General features: G+C 48.7%; 2 protein-coding genes across 25 annotated transcripts in view; both read right to left on the reverse strand.

Annotated features, from left to right (window-relative positions):
- The window catches only part of LOC119117275, a 376942-nt gene that overhangs the window by 259139 nt on the left and 95664 nt on the right, over nt 1–22139 (reverse strand). The gene's annotated exons all lie outside the window — the stretch shown is intronic.
- The window catches only part of sox5 (SRY-box transcription factor 5), a 45959-nt gene that overhangs the window by 23162 nt on the left and 658 nt on the right, over nt 1–22139 (reverse strand). For 5 of the 7 annotated variants that reach the window (XM_037243296.1, XM_037243298.1, XM_037243294.1 and 2 more), the window contains exons 2-4: nt 16637–16835; nt 12413–12635; nt 2141–2227 (exon numbers count right to left, since the gene is read on the reverse strand). In XM_037243296.1, coding sequence (XP_037099191.1) covers nt 2141–2227; nt 12413–12635; nt 16637–16835 — 509 coding nt within the window. The remainder of the gene's footprint in view (nt 1–2140; nt 2228–12412; nt 12636–16636; nt 16836–22139) is intronic. The other 2 variants (XM_037243297.1, XM_037243300.1) reach the window with 1 other exon arrangement.

Here is a 22139-nt window from a genome sequence, read left to right on the forward strand (position 1 = left end):
CATACCAGCTCCATTACACACAGACACACACATACACGACGACGTTTTCCAAACACACCGCCGCACGAGGCCTAAATCATTCAACAGGATGTCGTTAAAGGAGAGGCACAATCAGCGCGGGGGTCCTCACCGCGTCTGCTCGTGAAGGTTTGCGCGTGTGACCACAACTACAATCGTCCATTGTTCCTCAGCCGCTACCTTAAAGAGAGCCGCATTCCTGGACCAGTCAAACCAGATGACGGCCGGAGAAAATGGGGGGGGGGGGGGCGTAAAGAAGAAAGACAATGTGCTACACGGATCCTGACCCGGCCTTTGACTGCCACGGGAAGGTGAGAGTCGTTCATTTGTCCTCTCGGTTGGTAGTCGCAAGACCCCGCCCCCCCCCTCCCGTCATCCAGCCACCCCTTTGCTCAGTCTATCCATTGGCCAACAATGAACAATAAAGGCAACTGTCGGCAGCGCTGGCTGCTGGAAAAATAAACAGGCCGCTGTCCGAACGCACAGAACCACCTTTGTAAAGCCACAGAGACGTGTGTGTGTGTGTGTGTGTGTCGCCCAAGCTGACCAAGACAAGAAAGGGTCCAGTGTTAAAAAACTGTTCAAGTCGAAGGGAGGCTTGAAGTGAGAGAGGATAACTTAAAGGGTACCGGGGTGGGGGCGGGGGGTCGTAAAGGTGAAACGATGGATCAAAGGAGGCTTTCTTGTCTCGGGGGGTCAAACACACACATGCACACACTTCCACGCACATGCCCCGAACGCAAACACGCTTAAAATCGCACATAAACATTGGCGGAAAAAAACTAAAAAGTGTGTGAAGATGAAGCTGCTTCTTTCTTCCCTTCGTCAGATGCGAAGCTTTAATCAGTAGATCGGAGCAGACGGAGAGACAAACCGCCCCCCACCCCGTATCCCGTCTTTTCTAGAACTCCCCCGACTCCTCAGCTTGTTTCTTCAGCTGCCACGCGGAAGAATCGATCATCGGATTCGCCCCAATGATTATTATAACCCCAAACTCTCGACGTAATTTCGTAACGGTGCTTGTCGCGGTTGCTAATTAATGACCACGCCGTCCCACCCACGAGGAAGAAAAGAGACCGAGACGGAAGCAAAAAAAGGTCTGGAAGATGATTAGCGAGTATTTTCACATGAAGCAAGCAACCCGGTTAGTGTAAATAAGTAAATTACGCTGATTAGCTTGATTCAAACAACATGGCGGAGCGTAACTTTGTTTTCCAATCGACAAAGCCTGATACGATTTAGCCACCAAAAACTTCTACATCATGTCTTTGCCGTTTATGGTGTACCTAATGAAGTGTCCAGTTAGGGTCTTACATCAAAGATATGCCTGGTCGAGAGACCAAAATATAGACTCGTGATTTTGCCCCCCCCTCAGCTGTTGGTGTGTAGGACAAAAGTGGAAATGTCAGCTCAGCGGGGAGCTGGAGAAAAAAAAAAAACTAGACGGAGGTTTGATCAATGAAGCGCACCCTCGCGACGGTGACTCTTTGATTACATATCTGGCTTCCTAATGAAACGCCGGCGAATGTTTCTCGTCTCGTTTCTTTGCTTCCTGCATATTCTCGTCCCCTTACGACCCTTTCCTCTACTCTTGTGGTTGTTAACGAAAGTTGGATAAGTGTTTTTTTTTAATGATGGACCTTAATCGCTAATGGACGTTTTTTTATTCCCGTACGTAGAATCAGATCCTTATATGGGCAACAGGACCTTGTTTCATGCCCTTAAATGGGCAAAGGAGTCAGGTTAATGTCCTTATATGGTATTAGAGGGTTGTTCGTATATGGTAACGGGAAAAGTATTCATCCTCTCATATAAGTGTCTTTTGTTTTTTCATGACGTTTTATTGATAAAGGCACGGTTTCGATGTCCTTATATGGGCACAACAGGAAGATGTATTTTGCGACCATGCGCTTTGTCTTTCGGGTGTTCACACTCGTTAAGAAGCATCGCAATTAATTGTAATGCAAATTGATTTCCGACGAAAAATTTAAAAAAGTTGCTGGGGAATATTTTTTTGCACGAAAGGACTTTTTGTTGCTCGTCCTGCCATTTAGATGTTCTCAGAGTCCTCATGAGTCAGTTCTTTTATGACTCGGGTGTGAAGTCGCGCGACGTAACCTACCTTTAATTTCGCCAATGTGCCCTGAGCCCATGGCCAAAAGTTTGTCCTTCCAGTCCTTTGACAACAGCCTCTCAATGCTGGGAGCTTCTGTTCAGTGCGATGAAGGACACAAGGGAGGGAGGGAGGGGGGGGAGAGGGAGGGAGGGAGGGACGGAGATTTAGTTGGCTGGCCAATATGACAATAAAGCACCTTTAAAGTCCATTTACTGTAATAAAGGCGGCAGCGGCTCAGCCTAATGGCCGCATCAGCGGGAGCAAAGTGAGAGAGAGAGAGAGCGATGCTGATAATCGAGCGAGAGGAAATCCGAGGAACAAAAACAAATGCGCGAGAGCGGGGAAAAATAGCGGCGCAAGACAAAGCGAGAGACAAGTGGAGCGTGCGGGGAGAGGAAGTGCGAGAGGCTTTTTGCCTCTCACCTGCTGCTAGAGAATCATTAGCCCCGTGGGCCCTGAGACAAAGAGGGCCTTAATGCACCCGCCACAATGGACACATTATAAGCCGGCGTTTTGTTTCTCCGCAGCGCCTAGCTTGCGTGAGCGCACAAAGACTCCGGCCGCACTGAAAAAGGCGCCGTAACCGAAGGACCACCGGATTGGAAAGTTCGGTGTACGATTTTGCTCACAACATAAAGCGCAAAAAAACTTTGGGCTCGATATGCATATATATTAGAGTTGTGATGCTTCGTAATGCAAATGTTATTTACCAAGAGCCATCTGCAATTGGGATGGAAGGTCTTAGCACCGAGGGGAGCTTTTTAACATTATGCATAAGAAACCACAAAACAAACGCACACTTTCTTCTTTAGTACGTAAATATGATTGCGCTGTGCACACAGATGAGTCAAAAGTTTATTTGTCCTTGGATTATCTCTGCCCTACCACCTCATAAAAGTGGAATGGCAAGACAGATGTAAGGAGGAGAATTTGCCTTCTGTACATTTTCCGTCGTGTCAATTTGAAATGGAAAGTTTAAAAAAAACGATGAATCGATTATTTACATCGTCGCTTCGGTAGCTTTCCAGAGATGCGCGGCCAACTTGCAAAGGTATGACAACACACACGTGCACTGGAGCGTGTCCTACATACTGCAGCAACCTCTCCAGAGACCTGAATCAGCTCCTTCTCCGCCGACTTGGTCCAAGCCGCTTTTTCAACTCGACGCCATTGCCCACGAAGGGAGAAGGAGCGCACTGGCGTGTTTGCCGCCCTCTCTGACAGCTGTCTCAGCATCACCCCCAACAGGTGCTATTAGCCCCCGGTGCTCGCCCGCTCGGCCCTCCCTCCTTCCTCTCGCTCGACAATGACAGAGGCTTTTAAGCCAAAGAGCTTTGACAAGTGAGAGGGAACAACAAATGGCAGCGAGGGTCCGTTTGCCCCACTCGCTCTCTCTCTGCCTCGCTTGTCTCCATCTCTAGTTAGTATTTTTATTTATTAACAGGGCTGCAGCCATTGTCCCAAGTGACAGGCCGGGGACCACTTTAACTATTAATAAAAAGCCAAGAGGCGCTTTCATTGTGCAGAGGATGGCAAAAAAAGGAACGAGGACAGGAGGAGATGAGGCGAAGAGGCAGGCCCATGTTGATTGACGATGTGGACCCGGCACGGAATGAACCCACGCTGACCCCTGATCCAAAAACACGTACTGTACATAAGTGTGTGTGACCTCCCGTCCCCAACCGGTATCAAATTAAAAATTCCCTACATTCATTTTTTGTCAATGAATGTCACTTTCAAGTTCTTTTTCATTCGAGGCTCGAATTGAGCTCGACCGTCGGTTGCCGGGAACCGCATGGTGTAAAAAAGAAAAACTGCGCAACACTTTCCACACGCACAAAAAAAAGAGAACTCCCTTTTTTTCTTTTTCTTTTTTTGTGACGTCGAGCCCGAGTGTGAGGTCAGCGCCGTTTGTGCCCACGCTGGGGTGTGGACCTTACTCGGGTGCGGTTTTGGGAGGATACCTGGCTTCAAAAATAACGGGAGAAATGATTTTTGTTTATGTTGTGTATGTATATACATATGTGTACTATATAAATATGAAAGTGAGCGAGAAAGGAGCGGTGCCATCTCTCTTTCTCTTTCACACTTTGTATTGTTCGCTCACATTTATTTTTTATTTTTTGCCCTGAGTCACCACAAGTGGCCAGCTCCGTTTTCCCCATTATCTCATATTTGTGAAAGGGGGGGGGGACTGGTGAGGTGGAGGTGGAATGATGGAGGAGGGGGATGTGGAAAGAGAGTGAAAAAAGAGAGAGTCCGGGCCTTCGGGTGCACAACAAAGGGGCCTCTGTGCCAGCGCCAGACCCAGCCGGGTTCTGAGGAAGACGGAGGATGAAGACGGAGGAGGAGGCGGAGGGTCCACAGGAAAAAGGCCCTGGCTTTGGACCCCCACCTCTGCAAAAAAGGGGGAGAAAAAAAAAAAAACAGGCTCCACATTGACTTGCCTTGGCAGGCAAGATGAGGTTCTGACTACCCCACCTCCGCGCCACTCCTCCTCCTGCCACTTCCTTCTTCATCCTCCCTCACCGCCTTCCCGAGCGGAGCAGGGGTCAACGTTGAATAAGCAATTATACAAGCGGCGGCGGCGTTTGTCTAGCCCCCCCTCTCCCTCGAACACTGAAGTATTGAGACGGCGGCGCGAATGTGACAAGAGGCAGACAGAGTATGTTTACGTACGATGGCGCGATTAGATTAAGAACCCAGTTAGGGCGAGACCTAAATCTTAGCCACTGTCATGTTGTTAACCGGTTAAGTGTGTTATCCTAACCAGGTTAAAGACTAAATCAGAGCGAGCGGCTGTGGTGGGTGCACAACATTTTATTTTTCCTGGATTGGATCTTCTTGCGCTCAAGCTCGATCTGCATTCTCGATGCTTGTAGCGGTCTTCTTCCGACTGAAACATTTGCTTTGCAGTCTGGCTAACACACACACACACACACACACACAACGCCTTCCAATGGGCTCCCTTACGAAATGATGATGTTGTTATTTTGATGATCAATTCATGTTTGGTTGAGCTGGTCCATGTGTCTGGACACATTTCCATTGATTCCCTCTAATGGCGGTCCAAATGGCTTTGCCAAGACGAGGGATATGGAGGAGGAGGGGGGGCGGGTGGTAAGGAAGAGAAAGGGGGGGGCGCCGGAATAGAGCGCTTGGAGAGGGAGAACAGACGTAGCGCAAAAAGCTTTTTGTCCACCTTTGTGAGGTGAGCAGCTCGCAGTACCAATTAATGTCTTGTTGTTGGGGGGGGGGGACGAGCGGCCCTTGGCAACAGTCGCCACGACGGCGGGGCCCCTGAGTAAACATCAAGATTCCCTCCGTCTTACTTTCCGACTCCCACTGAAGCTGATGGGCGCGAGACACAAGAGCATCCCGTGAAGTCCTCCCCCTCGGTCATCCAAGTTTTGAGTCATAATTGGGCTCCAAGTTTAGTTATTAATAAAAAAAAACGCTTGGCAGGCACCAAGGGGGACGGGGGGGACACCAGGAAGCCCATACGCTAAAACTGGCTTTCGAAGTAAGCATCTTAGACGTCACTCATTAAGCCACGCCCCTTTGCAAGCAGCTTACTGACATCACTCATTAAGCCACGCCCCTTTGCAGACGCAAAGCTCAGTTAGGCGCGCAGTTCTTGTGAATTCTAGCATGAGACGCTAATGCTAATCGGTGCCTCCAGTCAAAATCAAGCAGCTCTGCTTGACATGCGGCTTGATTGCTCATTTTTAAAAAGTTACTTTCTCTTAATATGTCAACTTCGTTTTCTATATATTGCAAATCACACCAAGATTCAGCGCTAATATTAGCGACTCGGTCTCGCTAGCCGTGTTTGGCGGCGGCGGCGGGGAAAGTGAAAATTTCAGAAGGTGTCAGTCAACAATTTAATAAATTGAAAATGCATTTATCTGCACACAGAGAGTTGTGCCCTTCACTCGGCTTGCCTTTGCCTAACAGATGGTGTTGTGGGTGCTTATGTCCAATTTGATTTGAACCAAATGCGCAGCCAATTCTGATACTGGCATGAAATCTCGGAGAGCCCGATCGGCGCACACGCACGCACACACGCCCGCGCACGCACGCACTGGCAGTCGGAAATAGCAGCGGCGAGGGCGCGACATTGCGAAAGAACGATGAAGGGCAAAAAATAAAAAATCTGGAGCGACATTCGAGAAAGTCCACGGCTAACTTTGCGGCGACAAACATTTTTCCCTTCCTCGCATTCTCTATTTTTTTTTCCCCGAGCCAAGCCGATTCAAATTAGCGATGCTATCTCTCGTGCGATGTTTTTACAAGGGAGGCAAAATGTTCCGTTCACACACTCGCCGGCGCACACTGCCCGTTTTGCCAATTACCGCGACGACCTCGAAATATCAAGATATCATCGAAACGTTCTGTGCTCGACTTACTTGGACTTGGACCCTGAAAGTTTAATTTTGTGGGGAAATATTGTGCGAGGTGATGCGGGGTTGCCATGGCGCCCACAGGTATAATTTATCCATTTGTAGCATCCAAATCATTCTTAACTTGATATCAAACAGTCAAACTGTTCCATATCCACATTTGAATTTCAACTCTTGTCTAAATCCCGTCGAAAAAAAATTCCGACGGCTTCACCTGAGGTGACAATGTAATAGTCTGGACATTCTATTAAGGCACGCACATCTCTTCCTGTCAAACACATCTTGTTAAAGTAGGCCGAGGCGTGCATGCGTACACACGCGTGTGTATGTGTGTGTGTGTGTGTGTAGCTCAGGCCGCTGTAATGGAAAATGACACTTGCAATCTGTCTTGTGGCAATAACCCCTCTTCAGTGCTCTTGTCTCCACTCTTCACGTGCACGGACACACACACACACACACGCTGTCACACTGCAGTGGCCCGCGGGCCGTCCTTGTCACTGCACGGCTTTATTGCATCACTTTAACGTGACAACAAAAGAAGACATTGTGTGTGTTGGGCCCTGACGTGTATGGGGGGGTGCACGGACAGAGTCGGCATTAGCAAGACAAGAGACCGACGGCGCTAACGCGCACGCTCGCGTTTTCTCTAGCGAGTCGTGACATTTTTCGTCTGCCTGTCAAAAGCGATGGCAAAGAGACGGACAAGCGCAGCAAGAAGCTCTTGACACAATCGCATTTGCATCGAGGCCTTGATTTGAGCTATTTCATCCTAGTGAGAGTTGACTTTGCATTTCACTCTCGCTTTATTTGCAGCTATTGTGGTCTGGAACTTTTTTTTTTTGTGTCTCTCCCTCTCAGCTTGTGTTTGTCCCATCAGACAAAAATGCCTTGTAAAGTCTTAAAGAGGGAAAAACAAAAAAAAAAGGGCGGTATTGTCCCGCTTAAAGATAAGAGCATGTGAGAACCATTAGACCGACGGCAATGAGTCCAAACAGCGCAGGAATGCTGGGCTGACTAGCATGTGCGTGCTCTGAGCTTTTTTTTTTTTTTTGCCGTGTTATTTCCATGGAAAGATGACATTTTATAGGTGACGGGAAGAAGCGAGGGTGATGGCAAAGCGGCTTCCAGCTCACTTAAGCCATCTGTAGCAGATGAAAAGGCAGATGGGAACAGAATTGAAATTGTATGCTATGTTTTGAACATCCACCATTTTTTGTTGTTGATTTCTTTATGTGGAGAGCTACAAAAAAAATGTGCGTGTGTGTAAAAAGTGTGTCAGCTTAACTCCCAAACAAGTGTCCTGTTGTGTGAGCGAGCGAGCGCGGCTTCTTGAAAACCGGATCATAAGACTGTCCAGTGTGGGGGGGGTGGGGGAACTTCCAATGCACGCACCCACAAGATTTTAGTCTGAAAATGTGCAAAAATGTTTGCTCGGAATGCGGCGGAAAAGTTGAGCGTGGCATTTAGAATTGCAAATATTTGCAGTTCAAGGGAAGGTAAATCCAATTGTCAATAGAAATTAATCGGTTCCCAAAAAAGTTGATTAAAGTTAATATTAAGAGATTTAAAAACAGATTTGAACATTTTATTTTGTATTCTTTTAGCTCTCATTTTTTTAATTCATTACATTATTTGAAATGAAATACATTTGACCATTTCTTTTAAATGTGTATTTTAATGTTTTAAAAGTTATCATTTTTTATTTTGTTCCGATTTTATTTTTGCATCGTCCGACACTAAGGAAATCACAGATGTGCCTAATATCGCGATTTTAATGATTTATTTTGTTTCCGTTCACCGCGATGACGAATTGTTCATCGGCGCTATCGTAAACAAGGGGACCTCGACTGTGCGTTAATGATCAGCGAGGTATCATGTCACACTCTGCCACTGCGGTGTTTTGGAAAGGCAACACAAAAACCCCACCTGGGTTACAAGCGAGACTGGCGTGCAGCAGCTGATTTGCTCCGTTGGTGTAACAATGAGCCAAGAGGACCTGCATGTGTGTGTGCATGTGTGTGTGTGTGACAGTTCCAGCCCCAAACTGACTGGCATCTGGCGGCGGCAGTTGTTTTAACAGCTGAGCTGACAACATTAATCCAAACGCACCCAAATCAAAAGGAGACAACACCTGTTCACTGCTCCTGAGCCCAGCCAGGGAAGAGGAGGGTGAGGAGGTAGGGAGGAGGGGGGAGGCAAGCTGGCAAGAGGAGTGACGGCTGGGATCGGCGATGGAAGGACAACAATCACTCCAGAAGATGCACTTGAGGGGAGGATGGGGGAGACTCGAGGTTCTTGTCTCCCAACATCTGGCTCAAATAACGCCTGGGCGACACCCCCCGCGGCCCCCGCCCCGACAACACCAGCATTTTGTGGGTGCCGCCCTCTGACCCCACCCGGCCAGGGGTTAATTTGCGTTCGGACCCCGTGGCTTCAAAGACACTCGATGGAGTCGCCCGGCCGACTTGTTGCCGCTCCCCCCCGCACACACGAGTCGTTTCAATATCCCTCCCCCCTATCAAGTAAACCGACGGATAAAGTTTGGTGCAGCAAACTCATTAACCTTGAAGCTATTATGCACCCCCCCAAAAGGAAAACATTCCTCTGTGTCTCTCCATGGTAATGGGGGGGACGGCAAAGGGGGGGCGGAGTTATAAGCGACAGACAGGCGAAGGAAAACAACAACAGGCCGCGCGATAGAGAAAAGTTTCGACGAGATGAATTGCGGATTCCCTTTGATTTGATTGGAAGACGAGTCGGTGAATGCAAGTGAATGGAGAGGGAGTTAGGCAAGGGGGAGGGAGGGGGGACTCCGCCGGGGGGGGGCCTGTCAATTATTTCGGGATCTGTGTGACAGGCGTCTTTTGTGCGGGACACCCTGACATCCACTTGCTTGGAAACACATTCATACCATCTGAGGTGATGCACAAAATACACATATTGACCCCACCTGGCTGGTCACCAGAAATGACCACACACATATACACACAAACACACACACACATACTCAGCATGCTGCAGGACACTCACACTGTGACTCGTCCACAATAGCCAAGCTTGGAAGCCTTGGCTGATTCATGAACCTCAAGCCTTTGTCCTTAACTTAATGCCACGCCGTGAGGCACACACACACACACACATTCGGACGGACCATCAGGAAAACCGCAGGACCCTCTCTCCTCTCTCTAAGCCCCTTTATTCTTCTGTATCGGACAAAAGCTGTGCCACTGCTTTATCCTAACACACACACGCGGACATACACACTATTCATCTCCTCGATATCGCTCATCTAGACGGAATACCGGTTCGAAACGCTTTCAAGTGAAGCAATATCGAATTGTCTTGTAATTGACACCGAAATAATCTGGAGGTAGATTGGGCTCGTGCATTTTCAGCCACAAATTGCCGCGAGCTTAAAAAGTTCAAGTTTCCACGTGACGACTTGGATACGCCATTGTTATTGTTTAGCATGTGCGCTAGGATTAAGAAAAGTAAAGAGGTGGGGGGGGGGGGACTGATAGACGGATGAACGAAATCCTTCCACTTATCAAGCTCCCCTTTTTTCCCCTCCTTTTCTTTCTTCCGCTCCTGCTCCTTGGCAGAATGTATCCGCCCTTCCCATTGTCACCCAGTGGAGTGAACGGAGGCGTGAGGGAGCCGCGGCCAGTGTGTGCTTGTCTGGCACAATGGCCTCGCCTAAGTGCTGTCCTATAAAATGCCTCAGTGCGCTCTAAAAGCAAGCCCTTGGATCCCTCACTGCCTTGGACGTAGATGAAGTGCAGTGTGTGTGAGTGTGTGTGTTGTGCGACATCTGTCATTGACTTGGCGTTCTCAGTACGGGGACTGCTGCCGCGAAGTACGCCGAGCCATAAAAAAATGGAAACGCCATTGCGCTTGACCTGCAAGGTTGCTAGCGTGCCTGTAAACCTGCTAAGGAGCATCTGAAGTCTCAGGTGAAGGCCGTAAAGGGTGGACCCTCCCTCCCTCCATCCAGGATGATAAATAAATCCATCCGTCAATTCAAGCGCCTATGCTAGCAACCACTAACCAATCAATCCATGAAACCATATTTGCATATCTCACATATCCAGTTCAGCATCCACGTGGGCCTAATTCCCAATCCAGCATTAAAATGCACATCTCTCATTTATCTAAGCATCCATCCACGAAAAGGACCAGCAGGGTTAAAGGCATACCCCAAGGGTCTATCCTAGGCACATGTTCATTTCGGTCATTTCTCTGCTCCGAACCCCGTGTCGCCGTCTCATTATCCCGCCCCCCTCGCTTCTATAAACACATCGTGAAAAGGTGCTGATGCCTTCTTGGCTTCTTCCGCCCTGTTGCTCTTGAGGTATGTATCCGTGCACCTGGGTTGTCGTGCGGTGTGTGTTCGGAGGGTAGCAGGTGGTCGGCGGAGTAAGACGCAAGATGAATGGCGAGCAGGGGAGCAGTGGAGCGCGGTCGGGTTAGGGTCGGGCCGTGGGGGACGACAAGGCTAGTCATTTATTAGCGTACGTTAGCAAGTAGAGCAACGCTGGCCGCAAACGCGTGTGACATCTTTTGTGTGTAGTGAAGTGTAGCTCAAGGCAAAGCTCCACTAAGTCCGGCCGGCCTCTTCGTTTCAAGATGTTTATTGTTTTTTGACCCATTTTGCGCCGTTAACGCTCCTCGGAAAAAGCCGGCGCGACATTGATCCAGCTGGAAGCGATACGTGCGCCGAGCGCTAATATTCCAGCCCTTTCATAATGATTAAAGCCTTCATTAAAATTTCATCCCAACCTGCTGTTTGCCGCTAATGGCCTTTGTGAGCCGCACAGCCAAACAATAGCAAGCCGGGCACAGAAGAAGGATTTTTATCCGGCCTTCAATACCGCCCCTCGCTGTTTTCACTCTCTCTCTTCTCCCCACTTTTCCCCTCATCCTTTCTTCCTCGCCCGGCCCGCCGGTTTTTGTGCGCCGAAGGGTCCGGAGGCGCTTTTGTCGGCCCCGTTTCATTTGAACCCGGAGCCGATAAAGCTCCCGGTCGGTCGTCGTCGCCGCTAATGAAGACGTTTTAGATCTTAAGTCTCCTCCTCTTTTATGACTTCAACACATTCTCTCTCTCTTTTGACCCTTCTCTCTTTCATTGTCCTGGCTGACTCATAAAGATCCAGTTTTTTTTCCTCCTCCCTGCCAGTTCATGAGGTCCACTGAAGCAGCGAACAATCCAAAACACACCTCAATTACAGCTCAGCTCAACAAACAACGGTTCTTTTTTTTTTCTATGTGTGTGTGCGCCACAACAGGCCTCCCTATCGACTGGAATAAAAGAAAGACAGCAAGAAAGCGGACCAGCGGCGGCCTTGACCGCATTGAAAAGCCGAGAGAAAAGACTGAAAAATAAGGTTAGGACATCACAGCTTGAAATGAAAGCCTGTTGATGCACCGGGAGGAAACTATAGGTGCAACACACACACACACACAAACAAGCTCCGAGAAAGGGCGGTAAACACTCTTGGAGTTTTTCTTTCACTGCACTGTAACCTTTCGGGGTTCCGAATGTCACGAGACGCTGCGGAATAACACGAAGTTGTTTTTGTCAAACCGGTAAGGCCAATAAAACGTATTTATACCAGGAGACAGACACCTGTTGGTGATCTCCTTATCGCCATTATCGCGTGGAGTGACTTAAGCGCCCGGTTATCTGCCAAGGGGTAATTAGAGTTGGCCAAAGGCTAATTTTAACTCCAACTGTCCGTTCCGACTGTCAAAAGCCGAGACTTCATCTCGGACGCTAAGGGGCTGTCCGTCGCTAGTAAACAGAAAAGCCGGTAGCCATGGTAACAAAAGTAGCCAGAAGGGCAGAAGAAGCTCAGAAAGAAGAAGCCCGGCTGACCTTCTGGTTCATTCTTGATCAGCTCCTCCATCTTGCGTTGTTTCAGTGTGTCCACCACGTCCGCCAGGCTCCCTTTGCGTCTCTCCGGGGTCCCCAGGGCGCCGGCGCTCGAGCCTCCGTCGCTGCACGGCCGGCACCCGGCGCCGCCTTCGTCTTTGCCCGGTGAGGTAGCATTGTGCAGGGGGTAAGGGCTTAGGGAGTTCCCCTTGGAACCGTCCAGATCCTGAAGGCAGGGGGGAGAAAATAGTCATTAGCATCATGATTTCCCTCCAAATAAGGAATCTTGCCATTCTTTATTCCTCCGAGCCCAGCACGCTTTCATCCCTTTCCATTTTTTCCCCAAAGTTAGGCCACACTTGTGCCTTATTCTTCACTGGAATCTGCTTTTGACTGACTGACTTGGAGGTACTTGACAGAACGAGCACATGAAACAAACAAACGAATAAAATCATCTCGGACGCACGCGAGCGCTTTTTGTTACAAAGCCTTCAGTAGCTCGGCTTTGAGCGGCGTCCAATGTTATCGTACTCGGAAGGCAAGAGTTTCGGCGACGCTACTTTTGCCTTGTAAGACTCTTAATTTGGAACTTTGTCAAGCTGTAAATTTACGGAAGGACTAAAATCACAAAAGAGCGAATAACTAGATTGACGGCTACAAAATAGCGTCTCGCAAAGTTCTTTCACCTGTGAAGAACTTTTCCGAGCCTCGACTCCAACCAAAATAAATGCTATGCTACTTTAAATAAAATCCAGGATTAATTTTGATTAACTTTCGGATCGGCCACTCGCAGGTCGCGACAGCTTGAACGGCGAGTACAGTCCGAGCCTTCAATCCAATCGAGGTGGCATTTGTTTGGACGACTAACCTAATACCTTCTCAGCCCAATTAAAAGTGACACTGAGATGGCGCTGCGAAACAAAGCATGCCAACGCCTCCACCAAGACGAAACCACTTGGAACAACCTCAAATTCTACACCTTGAAAATAATCTTTGGTTGTAGCCCGATTGTGATGCCATTAAAAGCCAAATTTGATGGGATCACTCCAGGGCGAGGTTAAGAACCAAGTGAGTCAATCAGTCGATCCGCCCGCCAGTCTGTCAGCTCAGCTCTTTGCATACAGAAGAAGGGTCAATGGTCCACGCAGTTAATCTTTGGCTAATCTCAACGCCGGGCGGCAAGCGACACACATCCCGCCACGTACAGGTGCACGTGACGACGACGGAGCTCACCAATGTGTGTTTGGGTGGAGATCGCTAATGATTAACTTGCAACACAGATCACAGTCCACATCAGTCATCAGAAGATAACCCGTAAAATGACAAATAAAATACCCCGTAAATAGGAAATCCTCCGATGTCAGATTTTAATATTGACCGGACGGGTGCAGCCGAGCCATTATCACTTGGAATTCCCCACGCCTGACCGACTCGCTCTCTCTTGCTTCGATCGTGTGTTTTAACACTCTGAATAAGTCAGCACGCTCAATAATTCATTAATTCTGCCAACATTCCTGCACATGCTTGGTGCACTCAGCATGATGTGGTTAGTGTGTAACTTCATGTACAACCCCTGAACATATAAAAAAAAATGTAATGTATGTTGGAGGCGGAGCCACGCGTGAGAGTTTTGGCGTGAGCAGTGGCCGACAGCAGCTCAGTAATGCGATTTTTCGGCCTCGCAGTGGGTGATAAAGTAACTTTTTCTGGTTGCACGCTTCCTTCCACCCTCTCCGGTTGTACAGATTAGGCTAATTCACACTTCAAAACGAGCGTCTCTGTGATTACGAGTTGCATCATCTCCAGCGCACGCCATGCAAATGAAAACAGGCGGAGGCAGACTGGTAGGAAAGTGAGAGAAGGGGGCGAAGGAGGGACGCACCGGGGGGTGGGGGTGGGGGGTAAAGAGAGCGAGAGAGGTGATGTTATTAGAGGAAATGAGCGCGTTGACAGAGCGAGGAAGCGGGGAGGGAGGAAAGGAGGCATCTTGAAGGCAGCGGTCACACCTGTCACATCCCATTTATCTAATCCAGCGCCTACTTAAAACCGACGCGCGCTTTCTTTCGAGAAAGATGTCGTGCAAACAAAAACAAACAAGAATGAGAGAAGTGTGCAGCGGCAGGGTGGCGGGGAGAGAATCCCATTCTGGGACGTCATCTCACTCGGAAGGTCATTTCCCGGTGGCGGCGAATTAGCGGGCAGTCGTGACCCCCCCCCTTGTAGGATCCCCCCTCCCTCCATTAGGAAGCGTTACATTATGCATGCGTGAAGTCGGATAGACAGCCTCATCCCGAAGGCTACGGAAATGGAGTGCGTAATCCACGCAAGTGACTTTGCATCCAAGACAGAAGAAGATGTTCCAAAGCGGTGTCAGTCAGGTGCGCCGCCGCCGCGGCGCTGCTCCTCGGCTAATGCGATTTGTACAACTTTTTCCCCTCATGCATTTATTCCCGTGCTTTTCAAACATCCCTGCTCTCTCCTCCTCAGCAAGTTATGCCATTTCTGGTTTGACACCCAGATCGCCCCCAGGTGCGCTAGCGCGGCCGTACGCTAACGCTAGCAGCCTGGCGGTGTGGGCGGTTCTGCTTTTAGTTTGCAGATGTCGATTCTCTTCCAAACGAGTGGGACAAACAAAATCTTGATCCCTTTACTGCCTCTGCAATGGAACCGAATTAGGCAACTTTTGTCTCGAGCTCATCTGCTTTCAAAACACTTGACTCTTGCCAGAGCCCCCCCCCCACACACACACACACACACTCGATACTTGTCATGTCTCGGGTTGTGCAAGGTGCATGTGTGAAGAAATAATATTCGTCGTAGATCAAGACACGGACAATGTGACAGTGGGAAGAGCTGCAAACAGCTGCTCGACTCAAACACACACACACATACGAGAATGTCACTGATCGCTCCTGCAGGGAGGTAAAAGACTTAGCGCCACGCCAGAGCTGCCAATCTTCCGACACACTCGGCAGCCAAACACACACGCGCGCTCGTACGCACACGCAACAAATTTCTTTACATGCCGTGGCTCAACACAGACAGTCAGTTTTGACTCAAAGAAGATCGGATCTGGATCCAATCTAGATTGAGCAGCAGTGTGAACACACGGCATGTAATCCCAGATCACTTTAACCTCATCGTATCATCTGAAAGATAACATTAGATATTCAGACGCACAAAAAATATGTGCCGTGCTAATTTATTAACGTGTCGCTGGCATGTGAAATAAACCGCTGCTTGGTGTTAAATCTGTCCGATTGTGCCCAGCGCCCTTGAATAATAAACATTCCAAAATGAATAGGTTTGTAAATACGGGTCATGTTTGCGAAACAATTAGCACCAGCATGTTTTAAAAAAAAATTTGCAAAGATATGCATAACACTAACATAAAATAAAAAAAATCCCCCCGCCAGCCTTATTTGATGTGCTATTCCCTCACCTTCATGATTGAACCGCTTTTTACAGATCCACTCGCACAATTACTTGCAATAAAACAACCTTTTAGCCAGATTACAATTATTCAGAAACTATCATAAAAGGCAGCCTTCGTACCGGAAGCTTCCAATATGAGTATATTTAGTGTAGCAGGTAAGCAAAGCTGCAGGGCGAAAGGGACGACGAGGTCGGTCGAGCGCTTTAATTTGCCCCGCCCCCTTACAGCCTCACTTCCAAGTCAACTTGCCGCCCAAGAGTCTTTCACTTCCCCCCCCCCGGTATCGCTTTTACGCCTATTGTCCTGAAAGGGACAGTGAACCCCCCCCCTCCCCCCAGTCCCCACTCAACCCACACTCTCGTAGTAGCCCTCTCGATTTCACTCTAAACCCTCTTGGAGTCGAGGAGGGAAAAAAAAAACGCACAGACGCCCTTCTGCTGTGAGATAAACTCCAAAAGTAGTTGTGTGGCATCACTTGGACGATGGCAGATTTGACAGAATGTTGTTGAGAAAGGAAGCAGATCTTCCGTAAGAATGTTTACCTCTGGTGCCAGGACTTTGGTTTATAGTCGAGCACATGCAGAGTCCACAATTGGGAGGGGCCCGCCGCCTAATCAGTTGACTAATTACCAAATTAGCTCTCTATTATAGCCGCTGAGTACCTTTTCATTGTTTTACGGCACGTCGGTGCGAGGCGGGGGAAAGGTTGTGTTTTATTGGCGAGGACACACACAATGAAAACACAAACTTCACAAAAACAACATTTGACCAAATTTTGGTTCAGTTCTTACCGTGTTGTTGGGGGGGCTGTCCAAGGTGCGGAAGGGGGGCGAGCGCGGGGACACCTTACTGCAGTAGGAGGCCAAAGGGAGGTGGATCACGCCACCCAGTCCCTCGCTCTCCTCATCCTCCACTCGCTTTCTGCTGGTTGCTATGGTTACCTCTCCATCTGTCCCCCCATATGGAGAGGCTGGTCGCTTGGAAGACATCCTGGGAGCCAAAAAACAGGGAGAAGGAAGGTAGAATGACAGAGAAGAATTATTTTGGGAATCGGACGGTATATATAGTATGAAAGAAGTTGTTCTAGTGCCTTCCGTCCTCCACAGGTACTTTTGGAAACATAATTTGCATCCTCGGAGGACATGACAAGTGTGCATCTCCAAGCAACCGCTAACAATGAAGTCGTTTCGAAATCCAATCCCAAAAATGGCAAGAAAGGAGCTGAGACTTTTCCATGACATAAATGTTCAGGTTGACTTCAATGATAATTTCATGTTAGCCCGACGGCTGCGATCTTCGCAAAAAAAAAAAACATCCATCAACGTTCAAGTACAAAGCATCTTCTTTCTCGACTACTTTGAGCGAACCGTGCGAACAAAGGTGAGAGAACAAAAACCTCCTTCAGCTTTTTGGCGGACCTTCAAACACACTCTTGCCGTGTGTTTACGACGGGGGCCATTCAACGTTTTTCCAAAAGACGGGGGCCATTACTGCAAATGAAGCCCGCTTGCACCGGCATTGTGCGGGGAAATCACCATGCTATGACAATGGGCTTTCACAGACAGAAGAAAATAATGGACAGAGAGAGAGGGGAGAGGGGGGGAACAGTATGAACACTGACAATAAAATGCGTTTATGAAAACCTCTGGACAATAGGGGGACTGAAGGAAAATGGCTAGCAACACAAGAGCCCCACTGTGTCAATTTGTTACCGTGGCTTTGTTCCCTTGAAAAGAAGCAAAAGGATATAAAGCCACATCTATTAGGTGAACTCTGTCTCTCGCAAGGTAAAATTTGCCTCGGAGAGGCTGAATAGGGATGCGGTGACTATGCAGCAATAATAGAATTTAATGTGCTTCTCAGCGTCGGCTGAGTGCTTTCAGATGCACTTGTCAGCCTTGAAGCCACTGCGACGATGACCCTGGGTAATAGGCAGCTAACGGGCCGCCTCCCGGAGAGGAGTATGCGAGGGATTCGTAAAAAGAAGCAACAGGTTTCCGACTTCTGATCATTTCCTCTCGCTCGGTCCGCGCTGAAGTGATTAGCCTCGATTGGATTTCTTTTGGACGGAGTATCTGGCTCGGCGCCGACGAGCAGCCCCTGTTACTAATTCGTTGCTTATTTACCTCATGGCAGCCAAAGTCAAACAATCTCCGGGGAAGGGAAACATGTGGTGAGGGGCAAAGTTACGAGTCATTCGGTCGTGTTTTCGTACGTTGACGGAAATACTTTTCTTGCTTTGACTTCTCATTGGCCGGTTTCGGTTTCGTTGCTATACCTGTCGCTTTGGCCTGGAAAATACGACTTTCTTAAATGTCACCAAAGTGACATTTTTGGAATCCCGGAGTGCGGGAAATGTTATGTCAACAAAGCCCAATGTGCGACACTGAAGTCGACACAGATTTCGCCGCTTGCAAGTTGCGTCCGTGACAAAAGTCGTGCGTAGGATTACGGACATTATGAGTAAACGGAGTTATTTCGAGATAATGACAAGTGGGTCGAAATCTTTGTCTTACTCCATCCACACAAGATCCTATGTGACCCAGCTGTGCAAACCAGAGTGCAGACACACACATATACACACACACACACACAACAGAGGCCCCAACACTGCAGGTCTGTCTTCATCACTGCCTGTTTACTTTGCCTCCCTTCACTGGCTCACACTGAGGCCTTTTGTTTGGCGCACACACACCGACCGACACACACGTCCCCTTGTGTCGCGCACACACCTCCGCCTAATCGTAACCCTATGTACACACGGGCGTACGCAGCCGGGGTCACCTTTGAATCACCTCACACACGCTCCGCCATCCGGGGGTGAAAAAAAAAAAAAAAAAAATGGGAGGATTTGGAAAACATTATTGGTCATATTTTAGTTACGACGACGGAAATGCTCGGATTAACACTGACGACACTCGGCCCCTCCCTCGCCTCTTAATAATTAAAAAATATTAGCCTAATTTTTGCTGCTAACATGTCAAGCACAACACCCATAGTAAAAATCAAAATCGATAAGCCGCCCCAAAAAAAATAATAAGTGACTCCAAACCTTTTGAACGACTGAAAAAGTGCGACGACTTAAATGACAACGCATCCCTCTATGTATTTTTAAACATCCAATCAAATCAAAAAACACGCATCTAATCTGTTGTTTGTCTCCTCCGTTACACAAACCGACGGCCGAAACGCGCACACACACACACACGGGCTCACACACACAACCGGTGACAGCACTAAACCGAGATTAGAGCGCCACTTCCCCCTTGGCTTTTTTGATGATTAGCGGCTCCTCCGTTAAGTCGCTCTCATATCACATATGTCCACTGCCGCTAAATCACTAATCGCAACGGGGACGCGCGTCCATTAACCGGACGGGTAATCGCCCGCGGACGACGGGATAACCGTCTCCGGGCCGGTTCGCCGGGGCCCCCCGTAATCGAGTCACAGCAAAATCGACACGCGTAGAAAAGTCTGACTGGTGCGTTAGCGCTGGCTGCTAACATCATCATGGCGCTAACTGCTCTTGTTAACTCCTTTTCAGGGGAGCGTGGGAGCCCCCTCTGGAGAATTCCGCACGCAGTCAAGTGCATGTACGGCCTCGCTTTAGATTACAAGCCGTATTTCTGCCGTGACACGAGCAGTGCATCCCGGACGCGTGCGAGGTGGGGGGGGTCGAATCCCCAAAGCGTTTTTTTTTTTTTCCTTTTTGATTGTGGAACCGGGTTGCCAGTTGAGGGGCATATTTGAGCCTGGGGCCTTTTTGCATCTGTGTGACACCTCAGCCGGGAATTTAAGCAAACCCCCCCTGCTCCCGATGTCCCTTTATCCCATCTCGACGTCTCTATCCGTCCCCCCCCGGTGTTGTCTTACTTACAGTCCCCCACAATCAGCTGCTTGGAAGAAGGTCACCGTTTCCCTCCCCCTTAAGGAAATCGTCTAATATCTATTTGTAGCGCCGGGCAATAATAAACAAAGTGGACAAACTCAAGCAACAATCGGAATATTTCAACGTCCCGAGTCAGACTATTTATAAGTGCACTGTAACATTTTTGTGCTCTTAGCAATGCATGCTGGATTTTCCCCTGATCACACACACACACAAAGCGTCCACTGTGTAAGAGGTACGAAACTGGCCCCGCTGTTAGGCGACAAAAGGCGTGAACGCACTAAACTGAACGTCATACACACGCAGGAGGGACGGTCATGTGTGTGTTAAATTCCGTGTGTGTGTGTGTGTGTTTGTGTGCATTCGTTCAACATAGGAGCGAGTCCCCGGAAAATTGAGAGAAAATCGACATTGCCACATCACTTTAAAGTCCAGACGAGTGAAGACAGCGCGTGGGAAAATATCGAAGGAAGAAGACAATGTGTGTGTGTCTGAAGGGATGGGGGGGGTCGAGCGAGCGAGGGGGCTCGTTTGAAAGGAGACAGACGGAGAGAGGGAAAAGTGCATCCGGTGGAAGGCGTGCACTCCCCTTCTTGTCTTGATGTTTGCGAGGAGGAGGCGAGTGAGCGGCACGGTGTTTATTGAGCGAGCGAGCGACTTTTTCCATTGTTACGCCGACTTTGCTATTTGTTAAGCAATCCATGAAGGAGTCGCGACATTTGTCTCACTGTCATCAACACGTTCACACACGTGAGCTCATTCTCCAAATGACACACACTGGTTGCTCTCTTTCATTTGTCCCTCACTTTTTTTGACCTCCTCCCTTTCTGGCTGCCTCACACACACACACACACACACACTCACACACACTACCTGGAAAGACAGAGGCTTCATTGTGGAGCTCTGGGAGGGACCTCGCAACCTCCAACACTGCCTCCTATTGTAGGCCGAAGGGACCGTGTGTGTATTGGGGGGGAAATAGCGGAAGACCACGACGGCGGATGAATGTTTCCGAGAGTGACTTTTAGGACCCCCCCCCCTCCCCTTCCTTGCTTAGCTGAACTTCGACACCGACCATGTGACCCCCCCCCTACACTTGGTTCCTCCCGTGTCATATGACCACACGTATCAATCCACAAACACAACCCCAAATGGCCCCGATTTTCCCCCCTACGGTCAGCTGACTTCACCCCTGTGGTGGGTCCGAAAAGGGGCTCAGGGGGGGCGGGGATCTTAGTATTCTCCATTGGTATTTTTTTTCGTACTCCCTCCTCCTCCGCGGATGGAGACACGGTTATCAAGACTCTCCGGGGACGGACAATATGGCCCAGAGACAATGGCCTCCAGTCCAAATTTGTGTATGTGTGTGTGGCAAATGTGTGTGTGTGTGTGTAAGAGAAAGTAAGGGAGGCCGGACGAGGAGAACACACGCAGATCACTTTAATCTCCCCCGTTTAAAAAAAAGCACGGCAAGTTTTTAAACAGACCAAAAAAAAAAATACAGGTCGAAGAAATCCACCAAACTTTCCCGTTTTTTTTTTCTTCAAAATAACGGAGTTCGAAAACTTTAAGAAATAATTTTTCGCGTCGTTTTCAAACTGCCAATCAAAAACCAGCAACACCCCCCCCCTTAACGCCATATTGAAAAATCCCCCCCCTCCGCGACCCCTTCCACCTTTCTACCTCTTCTTCCCTCCATCACACAGCCCCGTCTCACTTTTTCTTAGCTTCCAGTAACTTTAACAAAGTTTCCCCGCACGCTAAAATACACTCACCTATTTTGACAAAAAGACAAAACACAAGTAACGAGAAGAAGCAAGAGTGTGATGAAGCCACTTACATCGCGAGGCACATTGACGAGGCCCGACCAGAAACTCCGACACACACACACACGGTGATGATGGAGTGCATTACTGGAAAGCAACGAGTTTTAAGTGCTCCCCACTTAAATCATTGTAATCCCCGCAGTTATCTCTATACATTCCCCTTTAATCCTTTCAATTTTTAATTCCTTCCCTCGCTGTTGTTATATTTCTCTCACCCGCCTCTCAATCACTTTACCGGATTTGATTATTATTATTTTTTTCCGCCGCCATCTAAATGTGTTTTTAATTCTAGGGGCCTGTAAACCCCCCCCTCCCCTCCTCTCCCTCTTCTCCGCCGCCTCCTCTCAACTACTGTTTATCTGCGAACAAAAGATTAGTTTCAAAACAGACGGAGACTTACTAATGCAATAAAAGTCACGCAGAAGGCACGGAGGGTGAGGTGTGTGCGTATTAAAAGCGCGGGTATTATGATATTAAAACATTCATCTGGCCTTCACGGGAGCTGTGCGGTTATTGCACTTGTGTTGACAGTGTGGCAAAAGGGCAAAGTTAGACGCTTCGCACCTTTAAGCGATTAGC

The sequence above is a fragment of the Syngnathus acus genome, chromosome 23 (genome assembly GCF_901709675.1).
Source record: "Syngnathus acus chromosome 23, fSynAcu1.2, whole genome shotgun sequence".
NCBI lineage: Eukaryota > Metazoa > Chordata > Actinopteri > Syngnathiformes > Syngnathidae > Syngnathus > Syngnathus acus.